Source organism: Notolepis coatsorum, assembly GCF_963971535.1.
Source record: "Notolepis coatsorum genome assembly, chromosome: 2".
In the NCBI taxonomy this organism is placed as follows: Eukaryota; Metazoa; Chordata; class Actinopteri; order Aulopiformes; family Paralepididae; genus Notolepis; species Notolepis coatsorum.
In genome coordinates this window covers 139203214-139218892 of record NC_140166.1, presented here as the reverse complement: position 1 = coordinate 139218892, position 15679 = coordinate 139203214, and the positions used below count along the sequence as shown (strand labels likewise).

General features: G+C 47.2%; 1 protein-coding gene across 1 annotated transcript in view; it reads right to left on the bottom strand.

The window, feature by feature from the left end:
* dnah5 (dynein, axonemal, heavy chain 5) overlaps positions 1–15679 on the bottom strand; it is a gene marked incomplete at both ends in the record, with an annotated part of 523851 nt that overhangs the window by 152765 nt on the left and 355407 nt on the right. The window contains 4 exon segments of the mRNA XM_084308323.1: positions 183–317; positions 636–817; positions 9069–9204; positions 14740–14877. Coding sequence (XP_084164449.1) covers positions 183–317; positions 636–817; positions 9069–9204; positions 14740–14877 — 591 coding nt within the window.

Sequence of the window (15679 nt, the reverse complement as noted above, 5' to 3'; positions counted from 1 at the left end):
TTAACCTTCTGTAGTGTGGTAGTAAAGGGTTCACCTTCTGTAGTGTGGCAGTGAAATGGTTAACCTTCTGTAGTGTGGCAGTGAAAGGGTTAACCTTCTGTAGTGTGGTAGTGAAAAGGTTAACCTTCTGTAGTGTGGTAGTGAAGGGTTAACCTTCTGTAGTGTGGCAGTGAAAGGGTTACCTGCAGCTCGTTCCGGGCCTCCTTGTTCTTGATCCAGATCTTGCCCTGGGTCTGCGGGTCGATGAGCAGAGGGAAGCGGGCCGCCTGGGTGACGATGATGCCGTTCTGGATGGAGAGGTCGTCGTTGGGGAGGCCCTGCGTCACGAGGAGGAGGTGATAGAAATGTAAAGCGCTAGAAATAAAAAGTGATAGAAATTGAAAGTGATAGAAATGAAAAGTGATAGACATTTTAAGTGATAGGAATCAAAAGTGATAGAAATTTTAAGCGCTAGAAATAAAAAGTGATACAAATTGAAAGTGATAGAAATCAAAAGTGATCGAAATTTTAAGCGCTAGAAATAAAAAGTGATATAAATGAAAAGTGATAGAACTTAAAAGTGATAGAAATTAAAAGCAATAGAAACGTTCAAACAGGGTAGAGTCAAGGGGGCGGGTTGAATAAAGGCTCTGGACCTGCAGGTTCCACTCGCAGACGGTGGGGGCGTCGCTGAGCAGCTCGGTCAGGTTGAGGTTGGCCCCGAAGGGGATGCGGCGCTGCTTCATCTCCCGCTGCCAGTCGCTCTGCAGCAGGCTGCGGAACTCCTGGTTGAACGGCCCCGAGTAGGAGAGGAAGGCTGTGGCCAGGAGCACGTCACCTGCAGGGGGGAACCACACAAGAGAGAGAGAGGGGGTGAGAGAGGGGGGACCACACGAGAGAGAGAGAGAGAGAGAGAGAGGGAGAGAGAGAGAGAGAGAGAGAGAGAGAGAGAGAGAGAGAGAGAGAGAGAGAGAGAGAGAGAGAGAGAGAGAGAGAGAGAGAGAGAGAGAGAGAGAGAGAGAGCAGGGCAACACTCAACAGAAGGAGCAACACGGGAGTCTCCAAAAACCAAAATTATGACCTTCCAAAAAAGATCCCAGATACAGAGAAATTACCCAGAATTCGAAATAGGTGCGACCCAAATAGAACAAACAAATAGCTATACATATCTAGGTTTACAAATCAGCTCCACTGGACATTTCTGTTCAGCTGTAAAGGAACTCAAGGAGAAGGCAAAAAGGGCTTTCTATGCCATCAAGCGTTCAGTTCAAATCCAAATTCCAATCAGGACATGGCTCAAAATATTTAAAGCGGTTATAGAATCAATTGCACTGTACGGCAGTGAGGTATGGGGCCCTTTATTAGTAACGGATTGGGCAAACTGGGACAAAAATCCAATTGAGATCCTGCATGTAGAGTTCTGCAAAACAATTCTCAGGGTACAAAGGAAAAGCCCAAACTCTGCATGCAGGGCTGAATTAGGACAATATCCGTTACTTACTCATAAATATGCAAAAAAGATCAATTAAATTCTGGAGCCATATTAAAAAAAGTGACCCGGCCTGCTATCATCATAAAGCCCTGGCCTGCCAAGAGCTGGACCTACAAAGGAGCCCCTTTTGTCAACTCATAATGAAACTGGCTGACATCTCACACTCTGACATCACAAACCCTAGCCAGCCTCAGAAGATTAGACCTAACCAAATTATAACCAAAGAAAAAGATAAATACATTACATATTGGAATCAACTCACACAATCACAACACAAATTAGAAACATATTTGGCCCTAAACAGACAGTATACTGTGGCAGACTACCTCAGCACAGTAACTGATAAGAATCTAAGAAAGACTCTGACAAAGTACAGACTGAGTGACCATGGTTTGGCGATAGAGAAGGGCAGACACAGACAGACCTGGCTGCCCAGAGAGGAGAGGTTGTGCTGTCTTTGTGATGAGGGAGCCATAGAGACAGAACTACACTTCCTAACACAATGTGAAAATTATAGAAATATTAGGGAGGAATTCTTTCCAAAGATTGAAATAATTTTCCCAGAATTTCAAAGTATGACAGAAGTGCAGAAATTGCCATGCCTCCTGGGGGAACAGAAAGAATGTGCAGTTTTAGCTGCAAAATATGTCAATTCATGTCACAAGAAAAGGGACAACCAGTAGGACACATATACTGTATATACATGTACCATGTTTTACTCACCGCACCATCTCCTGTATTTCTTTGATCTTGTTCTGTTGATATTGTTGTTGTATCGTATAATGTTGTTTGCTGTTTATGTCATAATTGTGCTTTGGCAACATTTGTGAAATTTCATGCCAATAAAGCTTTTTGAATTTAATTGAATTGCGAGAGAGAGAGAGAGAGAGAGAGAGAGAGAGAGAGAGAGAGAGAGAGAGAGAGAGAGAGATAGAGAGAGAGAGAGAGAGAGTGGGTGAGAGAGGGGATGAGAGAGGGGGGGACGACACAAGAGAGAGAGAGGGGGGGTGAGAGAGAGGGGGTGAGAGAGGGGGGTGAGAGAGAGAGAGAGAGAGAGAGAGAGAGAGAGAGAGAGAGAGAGAGAGAGAGAGAGAGAGAGAGAGAGAGAGAGAGAGACATCCCGTTTTTTTTTTTTTTCTATACTTATTTCAAGAAATCTTGCCAAGCCAACTTTTCTGGTAGATTATTTAACTTGTTTCCAGCTCATATTTGCTTAAAACCAGTTTGTATTTCTTATGTTGTCAGACACATTTCTTTCAGTGTGGAGTTCTCTCCACTGATTGGATAAAGTGGAGACAGGATACCGGAACATCTATTTAGTGTTTACTGCAGAGCAGGAGGGACTGGGAGACCCATGTTACTGACCAGACACTCTATAACAGTGATGGCTGTTTACTGCAGAGCGGAGGGACTGAGATACCCATGTTACTGACCAGACTCTATATCACCCTTTCACTATCACACTACAGAAGGTTAACCCTTTCACTATCACACTACAGAAGGTTAACCCTTTCACTACCATACTACAGAAGGTTAACCTTTCAATACCACACTACAGAAGGTTAACCCTTTTGACTACCACACTACATACGGTTAACCCTTTCACTACCACACTACATAAGGTTAACCCTTTCACTACCACACTACATACGGTTAACCTTTCACGTCACACTACAGCAGGTTAACCCTTTCACTACCACACTACAGACAGTCAACCTTTCCCTACCACACTACAGAAGGTTAACATTTCACTACCACACTACAGAAGGTTAACCCTTTCACTACCACACTACATAAGGTTAACCCTTTCACTACCACACTACCAAATGTTAACCTTTCACTACCACACTACAGACGGTTAACCTTTCACTACCACACTACAGCAGGTTAACCCTTTCACTACCACACTACAGACGGTTAACCTTTCACGTCACACTACAGCAGGTTAACCCTTTCACTACCACACTACATCAGGTTAACCTTTCACTACCACACTACAGACGGTTAACCCTTTCACTACCACACTACAGACGGTTAACCTTTCACTACCACACTACAGACGGTTAACCTTTCACTACCACACTACATCAGGTTAACCCTTTCACTACCACACTACAGAAAGTTACCCATTTCACTACCACACTACATAAGGTTAACCCTTTCACTACCACACTACAGACGGTTAATGCTTTCACTACCACACTACAAAAGGTTCTATTTCGTAATGGATCTCGCTCAGCATCACACTTGCACTGTACTTCACTTCGTGCACGCGCACTGCATAAAAAATTCCACCATGTACCTTTACATCCCAACATTCGTCTGGCCACACCCCCATCCGCTTACCTTCATAAGCAGGTGTGTGGTCATCTACTCGCCTCCTTCTTCGCTTTCACCACAAGGAAGTGCCTTCGGTAGATCCCCACTTGACGAGGTTGTTGGTTGAAGAAAGTTGAGACGTGTTTACATTGTGCTTCTTTTTTTTCTTCTCTCATAAATATTCGATCGAAAAATCTAAGTCATAATGTCTACTTCGAGAGTCGCAGAGCCACTCTCCACCAGCGGTTCTCCATTTCCGCCTCCGTCGTGCGTCCTGGTGCGGGGCTGTTGCCTCTCTCGTGGTTGACAGCCACGCCCGGTAGGCGTCCGATGGGTAGTTTGCCTCTCCAAGGAGCTGGTGCACCGGTGCCGTCGCCTCTGCGATGGCCTGGTCGTAGCTCTGGTTCCTCTGCTGTTGAGCGGCCGGTTCCTTTGGTTCCGGAGGATTTGAGATGCAAACTTTTTGCGTCTGCTCGCTCCCGTCGCAAGGTGGTGGCTTGCAGACGCGAACGGCCTGGGTTTGGTGAGTTGCTGGAGCCCAGTGAGGATGCGTCGGTCTCTACCTGCCCGATGGAAACAGAGGATTACGTGGTAGAGGCAGACGGGTTCTTATTTGAAGGCCCGGTAGAGACGAGTATCCCGCCCGTCCAGGTAACACTGGAGGGGGGTGAAATGTCTCCTTGGGGCGCCCTGTTTGAAGACGTCGGGGAAGACCCTCGGACTCATCGGCAGGATGCCCTACTATCAGCCACATCAGACTGTGGCTCCTTGACCAGTCGAAGCCTGCTGCATGTGAGGGATGCGGGCTCGGTGGAGGAAATTCTGCAGGGGGAACTGCGGGCTTTGTTTCCCGAGCTTATGGCGGTGGCGGCCGCTGCAAACGGCGTGCCGCTGCCGCAGCCACTGCCTGTTCCTGTCCCCGATGATCTAATAGGTCATCTCTGGCAACGTCGCCTGGTGAGAGGGGTGGACGTTGTCTACCCATTTTTCCCCTCAATGGGGGCCTATGTTCGTCGGGGCCAGGTGGTATCCCACATCATGGGCCTCACCCCCGCCTACGTACCAGTTACGCGGGTGGCGGGTTTGGTCGACGGTATGAGAGAGGGCGTGCCACGGCTTGATAGGGCGATGGCCGCGCTCCTCTGTCCGGAGGTGGTGTTGGAGCCGTTATGCAAGCCGATTCCGCAAGGAAAATCGGCGAGGCGGTTGGCTTACTGGAGCGACCAGTCTTTTATCGCCGGAACACAATCTTTAGCCGCTGCGTCTAACATCGCGCAGCTGGCAAGATTTATATCCGGGGTATTGACGGGCGGCATGGAGCTGAGTGATGAACAACATGACCAGCTCATCCAGGCGGCAGGAGCTATCCTGCATCTGACACAGCTGCAGGCCATAGCCGCTGGGAAAATGCGCGCCCTGGCGACTCTGAACCAGCGCCACCTTTGGCTGGAGCAGGCCTGCGTACCGGAGAAGAAGAGAGGTCCTCTTCTAACGGCACCCCTCTCCGATGCTGGACTGTTCGGGACGCCCCTGCAATTGATGACCTCAACGTGCAGAGAAATGGCAGAGGAGCGATCCGTGCTCCAACCCCATTTTCCCCCTCCCGACATCGCCGGTGGAGTCAGACGGCTACCACGTCGTCGAGCTTCCTCCGCCGTGGCTGCTACTGCCTCCACCACCACTGCTGGCCCGTCGAAGAAGGCCAGGAGGAGAGACGGCGCTGCTGCTGCAGCCGGCCCATCTACACCTGGATGAGACGGTAGGGATCGACGTGACCAGCCACCGATTGTCTACCGTCCCTCCGGGGCTTCCCGGGGTGGCAAATCCCGAGCGGCTCGAGGTGGCAGGCGCCGCTAGGCCCAGTGACTTTTTTCCCTGTGGTCCCCTCTGTTAATCCCCTCCCCGGCCTCTCATATAATTTGATTTGTTCGAAAATAAAAAGTCCCCTCTAAAGGGGGACTGTATTTTTTGTTAACAAACTGTGTTTCTTCACCAAAACATATGATGAGGTTGCAAAGTGTGAATCTTCACTAGTATACATTGATAGAAGGGTTGCGTTCGTGTTATGAGCTTAAGCAAGGTCTGCAGCCTACACTCGGTATAGGAAGGTTTCTACCTCGGCCTGACACTCCACATGCAGGTAGAAGCTGGTTGTATGGTCTGTTGCTTACACAAGAAGTAATGTTGAGCTACAACACTGTTGTGTTAGTTGCAGTAATGCTCGTATACACACGTTCCACGGCCCACTCTCTCTATCAGTGTTTTTTCTATGTACAACATGGAATGCGGGTGTAGGATTCACACACACACGCGACTTGGTTTTGTTGTAAACCCTGTTCACAGTTATCTGTGGGTAGCGTGCATTGTATTAGCTTGCGCTATTCATTAGCATTCTACCAAAGGTTTCATATGCTACAGTTGTTATTGTGTGTAGGGGGAAGGGTTTGTGAGGGGGTGCCGAATAAACCCCTCCTTCCCACTTCTGATTGGTCAGGGGGGTTTTCTCATCTCCTGTTAGGCCAGTCGGGGCCAAGCCGTTAGGCGCCTTGGCAGGGAGGGAGGGGGGGGGGGGGAAGGGTTGCCCTGACTCTGCTCCTATTAAAAACAGGCGTCGAGTGTTGGGTTTCCCCCCGTCATGGCATACGTCACTACGCATGTTGCTATGACGATGGCTTCCGTGAGTTAGATCTTTACGTACGATCTGTTGTGTCAAAGTGTCGGGATAGAGCGTAGGACTTACGGGTCCACTACGCTCGATTTTATGTGTAACTTGAGTCAGTTGGTCACATGACTCGTAGTTACCATGGCTTTTTCATTCTACGACTCACGTGGGAAGGCTCTCTGGGGAATTTCGGTCTAAATCCACTGTGAAAGGGGTGACTGGATGTACAAATGTAAACAGTTTTTACCCTCGGCTGTGTAGAATGGGATTCATGTCTGTTGGTGCTTCCTTCTTTTTTAATAAAAGAGTTGGAGTATAGGAAGCGCCACACCCCTCTTGTCGTTTCCCCTGGGCGCCTTGGGGATTCACTGAAAGGTCTAAATAGCCTGTTCATTGATGTGGTTGTGTCCCGACGCACGCTTAGTGCTAGCTCGGGGTGTTCTGTTAAAGATCATGCGGGTAGCTAGTACGCCTTGGTTGCTTGTGGTTAAAACAGCGTTTTTATAAAGCAACTGGGATGGAGGTTTTTTCCTCTTCCGACAACCTGTTATTGGTTCTCGACGGATTCTCGTTCATATCTGGGGGATGATAACGGAATGGATCTGAACATATGTAGAGGGGTTTCACGCCCTTGGGGTGGGCCACCGAGCGCGGTTCGCACCGGCCGTCTGGGTGGCGCCCTCTTTTCATGTTTTAGATCAACACGCATATCTGCCCCTTCTCCTGGAGTAGGCATGTCGGCGTGGTTAGGGCACGGGACTGGTTCTGGTCGCGCTGGTCCAGGTCAGTTAACCCGTTTGTCCGCCGGGGATGCAGATCTGCTGTTCTGGTACCCTGAGGTACTTGGGCTTTTTTCAGGGGGAAAAAATGCCGGGTCGGCCTGGGGTGTCACAAGGTTAGGCGTTATAGAGACCCTTGTTGGGTACTCTTTTGTACCTGGCACTATCATAAGGGGCTGGTTCTCTTTTTTCTTCTCTCCTCTCTCACGCATGGCGGAGGGAGGGCTGTCGGGGTGGTCTTCTGGACCTCCTCTAGTAACCCTGTGTGCGTCCCGAGCCGCCGGGTCCGGTCCGAAGTAAAGTTTCGTTGATACCGTAGACCTGGGATAACCCTTTTTTCTTGAGGGGTTATAGGAACAACCACCGCATCTGGTAACGACAGGGTGGTTGGTTCCCTGGTGTGTTGGAGCAGAATCAACTCCCGGGTTACCCGGTTGAGTGTGCCCCTGCACGTTCATGACGTCTGCCAATCATGTCAGCCTTCTCTGCCTCAACCCCTCTGGGTGGGTTTTTTTTAATGGAGGCTTTGTCATGGTGATCAACAACGCCAGCATACGCCCATTCCGCCGGGGCGGCTGTTTTCAGCTGACTCCTTTGGCGCCTGTCTCGTCCGCAGTGCTCCAGGCTCAGGTTACAGCCTGTTGCCTGGTTTCCCCGGTGCGCTGCCTGCTTCCGTTGGTTGAACTTTTTTGTGTGCTTACGGCCATGCTGACTGCCTGTTCTGCAGGGTCAGTGTGCCAGGCGGTGTGCTATTGGGGGGAAAGGGCCCGCTCTTGGAGGGGCCTTATCCGAATAGGCTGGCGATGTGGGGGGCGGTGTCACTAAGTGACCACCTGGTGGGGTCTTGATGCCTGGCGTCATTGACCTCTCCGGGCCCCCGTTTTCCAGGGGATCCAGTCCCTTCAGTGAGTCTGGGTCTTCCTTCGCGCTCCGCTGCTACGGCCTTGCCACGGGTTGGGTTTGCTCTTGACCCCGTGATTCTGGGGGCAGTAACAAGGTTGTTCCTTCCGTTCGTTCCCGGGTGGCATGCGGGTTGTGAGTGTGTGTAGTCGTGGGGTCAAGCCACGGTCTGCTCACCCTGTGCATTGAGTTGCTTGAGTGCCTCTTCCCACGGTCAGATCCGTCGCCTTCCCGTAAGCCTCCAATAGGGAGGGTATCCTCCATTAGGGAGAGTTGGGGGGGCTCGGTCCTCCCCGATCTGATGGTTGTGGGGGGCCTCAGCGTGGTACATTTGTCGGGCTATGGCTCTCGCTCAGCCTCCCTTGTGCAGTATGATGCTGAGCGATATCCATAATGAAATAGAACGTTAGGTTATGGCTATAACCAAGTTCTATGAGTTATGGTGACGCTCAGCATCAGACGCCGCTGCGGCCCTTGATCTCGCCTTGTGGTGAAAGCTTGGGAAGGAGGCGAGTAGATGACCACACACCTGCTTATGAAGGTAAGCTAACGAGGGGTGTGGCCAGACGAATGTTGGGATGTGAAGGTACATGGTGGATTTTTTTATTCAGTGCGCGTGCACGAAGTGAAGTACAGTGCAAGTGTGATGCTGAGCGTCACCATTACTCATAGAACTTGGTTATAGCCATAACCTAACGTTAACCTTTCACTACCACACTACAGACGGTTAACCTTTCACTACCACACTACAGACGGTTAACCTTTCACTACCACACTACAGAAGGTTAACTCTTTCACTACCACACTACAGCAGGTTAACCATTTCACTACCACACTACAGACGGTTAACCTTTCACTACCACACTACAGCAGGTTAACCATTTCACTACCACACTACAGATGGTTAACCGCCACACAGGAGGTGTGCTGTACCCACCGACGAGGCGTTTGGTCTGGGCAGAGAACTCTTTGCTCTGCTCGGTCCACCTCTCCTTCTCGCCTGCCAGGCCACTGATGAGGCTGGAGGCCGTCTGCATCTTGTGTCTGCAACGCTCTGCGTCCTCCAGCAGGGTCTGGGGGGAGAGAGGGGGGGGAGAGAGAGACAGAGAGAGACAGAGAGGGAGGGGGCAAGAGAGAGGGGGGGAGGAGAGAGAGAGAGAGAGAGGTAGAGAGAGGGGGGGGAGGGAGAGATGGGGGGAGAGAGAGGGGGATAGAGGAGGGAGGGGGGGAGGGGGGGTGGAAGGGGGAGAGAGAGAGAAGGTGAGAGATGGGGGAGAGAGAGGGGGAGGAGAGAGAGAGAGGAAGGAGAGAGGGAGAGAGAGAGACAGAGAGAGAGACAACTAAGTCAACTGTATGTATATCACTGGTCTAACATACATCCAGGAAAAAGTCAGTGAGAAATATAATAATAATAATTATAATAATAATAATAATAATAATAATAATAATAATAATAATAATAATAATAATAATAATAATAATAATAATAATAATAATAATAATAATAATAATAATAATACAATAATAATAATAATAATAATAAACGCTATTTGTATAGCACCTTTCATACAAGAATTGCAGCTCAAAATGCTTCACAAAACAGCTATGTCCATCGCTCCCTCCCTCCATCCCTCCCGTCTGAAAACGGGTAGTTAACTACTTTAAATATATATCTTTTCAGGAACAACATGATAAGGAACACCGGCGCAAACTGGGGGGGGGGGGCCGAGGCATATATTTTCTAAAATACATTTCACCGACGTCTAACATCGTATTTACATCCCCGCCGGGACGTGCGTTGTGCGTCTCTGTCTCCCGTGTGAAGATATATGTCACGGAGGCAAGGAGGTCGACGACGACGACGACACCTCTGAGGCGCTTATCGCACGTCTCCTCCTCCCGCCGTGCAGGGGCCGCGGCAGGCAGCGCTAATGAGATTGAGCGCTTGGCCCCCGGAGCTACAGAACGTCTGTTCCATCGATACCAACCGGGCCTCCTGGATTAAACGCTCCTTTAATTAAGGAGACGCGGATCAAAGACACCTGAACCTCAAACACAAACACGCAACAATAACACACACACTACACATGCACACTCACACACACACACGCCCAAGACAAATGCACCCGCCTCTTAACCCGTTCACTACGACACTACCAAATAGTTAACCCTTTCACTGTGACAAGACATAATGGTTAACCCTTTCACTGCCACACGACAAAGGGTTAGCCCTTTCACAACCACACTACAGACGGTTAACCATTTCACTACCACACTACAGACGGTTAACCCTTTCACTGCCACACTACAGAGTGGTAGAGAAAGGGTTAACCGTCTGCAGTGTGGTAGTGAAAGGTTAACCTTCTGTAGTGTGGTAGTGAAAGGTTAACCGTCTGAAGTGTGGTAGTGAAAGGGTTAATCACATAATTATGACTTAAATGAGACCAGTTTGAGGGTTTCATAACACTTAATCAGAGAACATTGACAGCTGTTATGAGCGTTACCCAATTAGAGACTGTTATCTGTAGAAGGACAAATAGGACTCGATGGAGAATAAACACACGCGCATGCACACACACACACACACACATACACACAAACAAACACACACACACACATACACACAAACAAACACACACACACACATACACACACACGCACACAAACATACACAAACATACACGCACACGCACACAAACATACACAAATACACACGCACACAAAAACATACACAAACACACACGCACACACAAACATACACACACACGCACACAAACATACACGCACACACAAACATACACAAACACACACAAACGCACACGCACACACACACACCAGCGGATTTTGGCGTTAATCACGATCCATGCTCGAGAGCCAGTGCAGGACCAGAATGATAACATCTAGAAATATAAAAAAAGAATGTAAAAGAAAATAACGCTGTAATTGCCCTGTGACCTGCTGCTGCCAGACATGGTGATTAGTTTCATCAATCATTTCTGGCATCTTTGTTTTCGTGGGGGAGATAAAAATACGATTCTTTGAGTGAGTCGAGACATGCAGACTCTGCAATCGACGGGCGGCTTATCTCCGTTTATGCCCGAAGGAATCTTTTGTCAATAAGACAAAACCGGAAACACGTCGATACGCCGCGGGGGGAAGAACAACTATAATACCAAGGCTGTAGCTGTTCAAGTTTCTTTATTAGTTGTCATACAAAAATACTAGTGCTGTCAAACGATTAAAATATTTAACTCGATTAATCGCATGATTGTCCATAGTTAACTCGCGATTAATCGCAAATTAATCGCATTTTTATTTTAATTTTTTTTTTTTTACCTTAAAGGGGAACTATCTTATAAATGGCCTTTTTGAGTGTTTAGCATTGTTTCCTAGCTATGTGAACTTATATTAATATGATCTATGTCTCAAAATTCTCATATTGGCGCATTCTTCCAATTCTCCTCTCACAATATTCACCCTCACTGAACTGAGTCATTTGAAAATGTGATGATTTGTGATGTCAGAGAGACACCGCTGCATGTTAATGTTGAGATACAAGATGAGCTGCACACAGTGGTTGGAGCCTAGGCTCAAAACGGCTTAAGATCTTGAGGTAGAAAAATGCTGTTTTTGAGGACTTGATTAGAAATACAAAACAATGAATAAAAAAAAATATATATTACAGAGGTGTTCCATAGACTCACAGGAATTGTGTAAAAGTGCCCAAATAGTGAAAGAAATAGTAAAATAGTTCCCCTTTAAACAGATCTTTTTCAAGTTCCAAGTTTTAATACTCTTATCAACATGCGAGTCAACAAATGCTTGCTTTGTGCAGCCATTTAACACAAAAGGATGACTCTCATGCATTGCAAATTGGCATCAAATTCAAAACAGAGTGAGTTACAATACAATATAAAGTACAATGCAGAATGGGATGAGGTACAACTTAGGGTAAGGTGCAATGAGGTATGAGTTGTAGTGCAAATCTTTTTACCAATAAATATAAATATAAAGTGTGTTAAAGTGTCTAAAGTGGGTGCTACAGTGAGTTGTGTGCGTGTGGATGTGTGTGCTGTGAGTGTATTTGATGGTTTGTTACATAGAGTTATTGTCGTTGAGCATCCTGATGGTGGGGATAGAAGCTCCTTCTGAATCTCTCTGTGCTTGCCATGCAACTGCCCACTCACTTTCAGAGTCACGACCTGAATACACTGTAAGTAGCACCATGGAGCTCCACTGTCACGACGTGAATACACTGTAAATAGCACCATGGAGCTCCACTGTCACGACGTGAATACACTGTAAATAGCATCGTGGAGCTCCTCTGTCACGACGTGAATACACTGTAAACAGCATCATGGAGCTCCTCTGTCACGACGTGAATACACTGTAAATAGCACCATGGAGCTCCACTGTCACGACGTGAATACACTGTAAATAGCACCATGGAGCTCCACTGTCACGACGTGAATACACTGTAAATAGCATCGTGGAGCTCCACTGTCACGACGTGAATACACTGTAAATAGCACCATGGAGCTCCACTGTCACGACGTGAATACACTGTAAATAGCATCGTGGAGCTCCTCTGTCACGACGTGAATACACTGTAAATAGCATCGTGGAGCTTTACTGTCATGACGTGGATACACTGTAAGTAGCATCGTGGAGCTCCACTGTCATGACGGTATCAATTAACCCTTTCACTGCCACACGACAGAAGGTTAACCCTTTACTATCACACAACCAATGGTCGCCAACGGTTGTGTGATAGTAAATGGTTAACATTCCGTCGTGCGACAGTGCAAGGGTTAACCGGCTGTCGTGTGGCAGTGAACAGGTTAACATGATGTGAATTGTCGCAGTGAAAGGGTTAACCTTTTGTGTATTATCGCAGTGAAAGGGTTAAAGAAAAGAACACGTTTCTTTCAAAACCTTAAATGGACTGCATTTATACAGTAGCGCTTTTAGATTAGATTAAAATCTACAGATATGTAAACAGGATTATATGCAGATAATATGTACAGACTGATGTGGATATGTATGTATACGGTAAGAATAAATGTACATGCTATCATGTTTTATCCAAAGCACTTTACAACTTCACGTTCTCCCATTCACTCACACATTCACGGCGGAGGCGACCATGCAAGGTGCCAACCTGTTCATCGGGAGCAGTTAGGGGTTAAGTGTCTTGCTCAAGGACACTTCGACACGCTGGCGGGAATAGCCGGAATCGAATCGCGAACCATCAGATTACCTTCAGGTGACCCCTCGACCTCCCGAGCCACCATGGCGCCGACACGTTAGAGGGCGGGCAAACACGTACAAAATGGTTTTGGAGTGCTTTGGGCTGAATGAGGCTGCGCCACACCAGGGGTGTAAAAAGTACCCAGAAATTATACTTAACCTCTTCCACCCGACGGGACCGGTACCGGTCCCAAAATGACATCACGTCATAAATCAATCTCGCCAGACTGTTTGACAAAAGTATAATTATTTTTGTCAAACGTATTCAAGTATAAACATCATAACCATGTCACAACAGCAGTTATAATGTATATTGTCATCAATACATTAGTTTACCAATAGGTTAAAGTGTTATTAGATAGATTTTCATTTTCGTTTTGGTCTTGTTTAGTTCGCGAAAGTCGACCATTTTGGAACATTTGAAGGACACGATAGCTTTCAATGAGCGTTGGAATTTATCCGAACGACACTTCCCAAAAGCCTCTAGGGCGTTTCAAGCACATTACTTCTGTATGATTCTTTTAATATATCTTATTATTCGGGATAATAAACCACAATACTTAACGTTATTGACATATATTGAAGCGTAGTTAGTTTCTCTTCCCTATTTTTAGCATGTAGCAACAATTAGATTTGAAATTAGTTTCAAAACGGTTGCACCCTGATAAAAATAAAAAAGCTACTGTACATAAGGTAGATTTCATTATCTGTTCTTATGCACGCCTGGTGATACTAAATCCAAATTGAACTCTGGCATTTGAAATATAAGATTTGGCACAATCCATAAATGTGCGAATTGGCTATAATAAGGTAATTTATAAGCCTGCTATTCTATATTCTATAATAATATTTAAAATTGCATTGGTCCGGATGGGATAATTCAGTACTGTATCTACAAAACCTTCCCTTTATTCATTTCCTTAGATTTTTTGTACACATGATCTCAAGAAGGTACTGAACGAGATCAGTGAAGTACTAACCACTGCACCCAGGACCCTCTTGCTATGAGGCAGAAGTGCTAACCACTGAACCACCATGCCGGGTAGGATAAGATAAGATAAGATAAGATATTCCTTCATTGATCCCCTTGAGGGAAATTCAGGCATCATAGCAGCATGGGGGAGGGGGGGTACAGGTAATATAAGACATGGTACAGGTCACAGAATTATAGTACAGTGGAGAAGTAAAAATAGAAATAGAATAAAAAGGCAGTGTAAACAATATAACAATATAATTAACTCTGGACATATGGGCAACAAGGTGCGAGGTGATGGTGCATGCCCTCTCAGTTATATTTTGCCCTACAATAAATAGTTACAATATATTAATTTAATAATCTAATCTAATGTGTGTTTTACCTGCTTCTCCATCATGGCCTTCTCGTACTCTGCCTTCACCACGTCCAGCTCGGCCTGCTTGGCGTCCAGCTCGGCCTGGGCCGTCTGGAGGTCAGCGTTGGCCGTGTCCAGCCGGCTCTCCTGCACTGCCAAGTTGGCCTGGGGGTCAGAGAGGGGTCAGAGAGGGGTCAGGGGTCAGAGGTGAGCTGGACGGAGATTGACCTGGGGGTGATATTGACTTGATAGTATTGACACCACAGCTACATGATTCCCCTCTGCCTACTGTTTAGTCTGCCCGAGAGACAGAGATGGAGAAGGAGGAGGAGAGGAGGGGAGAGGAGAGGAGAGGAAATGAGAGGAGGAGAGAGGAGGAGATGATGAGAGGGGAGGAGAGGAGAGAGGAGGGAGGAGAAGAGAGGAGAGGAGAGGGGAGAGATGAGATGTGACACAAAATCTGAGGGAACACGGCTTAGACTTGATCCCCTGCACTAAGCATGAGAGAGAGAGAGCGAGAGAGAGAGAGAGAGAGAGAGAGAGAGAGAGAGAGAGAGAGAGAGAGAGAGAGAGAGAGAGAGAGAGAGAGACATACAGTGAGACAGAGAGAAACAGAGAGAGAGAGAGATACAGTGAGAGAGAGACAGTGAGACAGATAGAGAAAGAGACAGAGAGAGAGAGAGAGAGAGAGAGAGAGAGAGAGAGAGAGATAGAGAGAGAGAGAGAGAGATAGAGAGAGAGAGAGAAAGAGAGAGACAGGGAGAGACAGTGAGACAGAGAGACAGAATCAGAAGTGCCTACTGCAGCAATATAGGACGCAGTGTTAAAGGTCAGGTTCACATCAAGGTATAACTTTAAGGCTTTGCAGGGTGGGCTCAGAGGGGAGGGGTGGACCGAGAGGCAAAGAGATGAAACAAGATCAGAAATCTAAAGAGAGAGGGATGCCAGGAGGGAGAGAGAGAGAGAT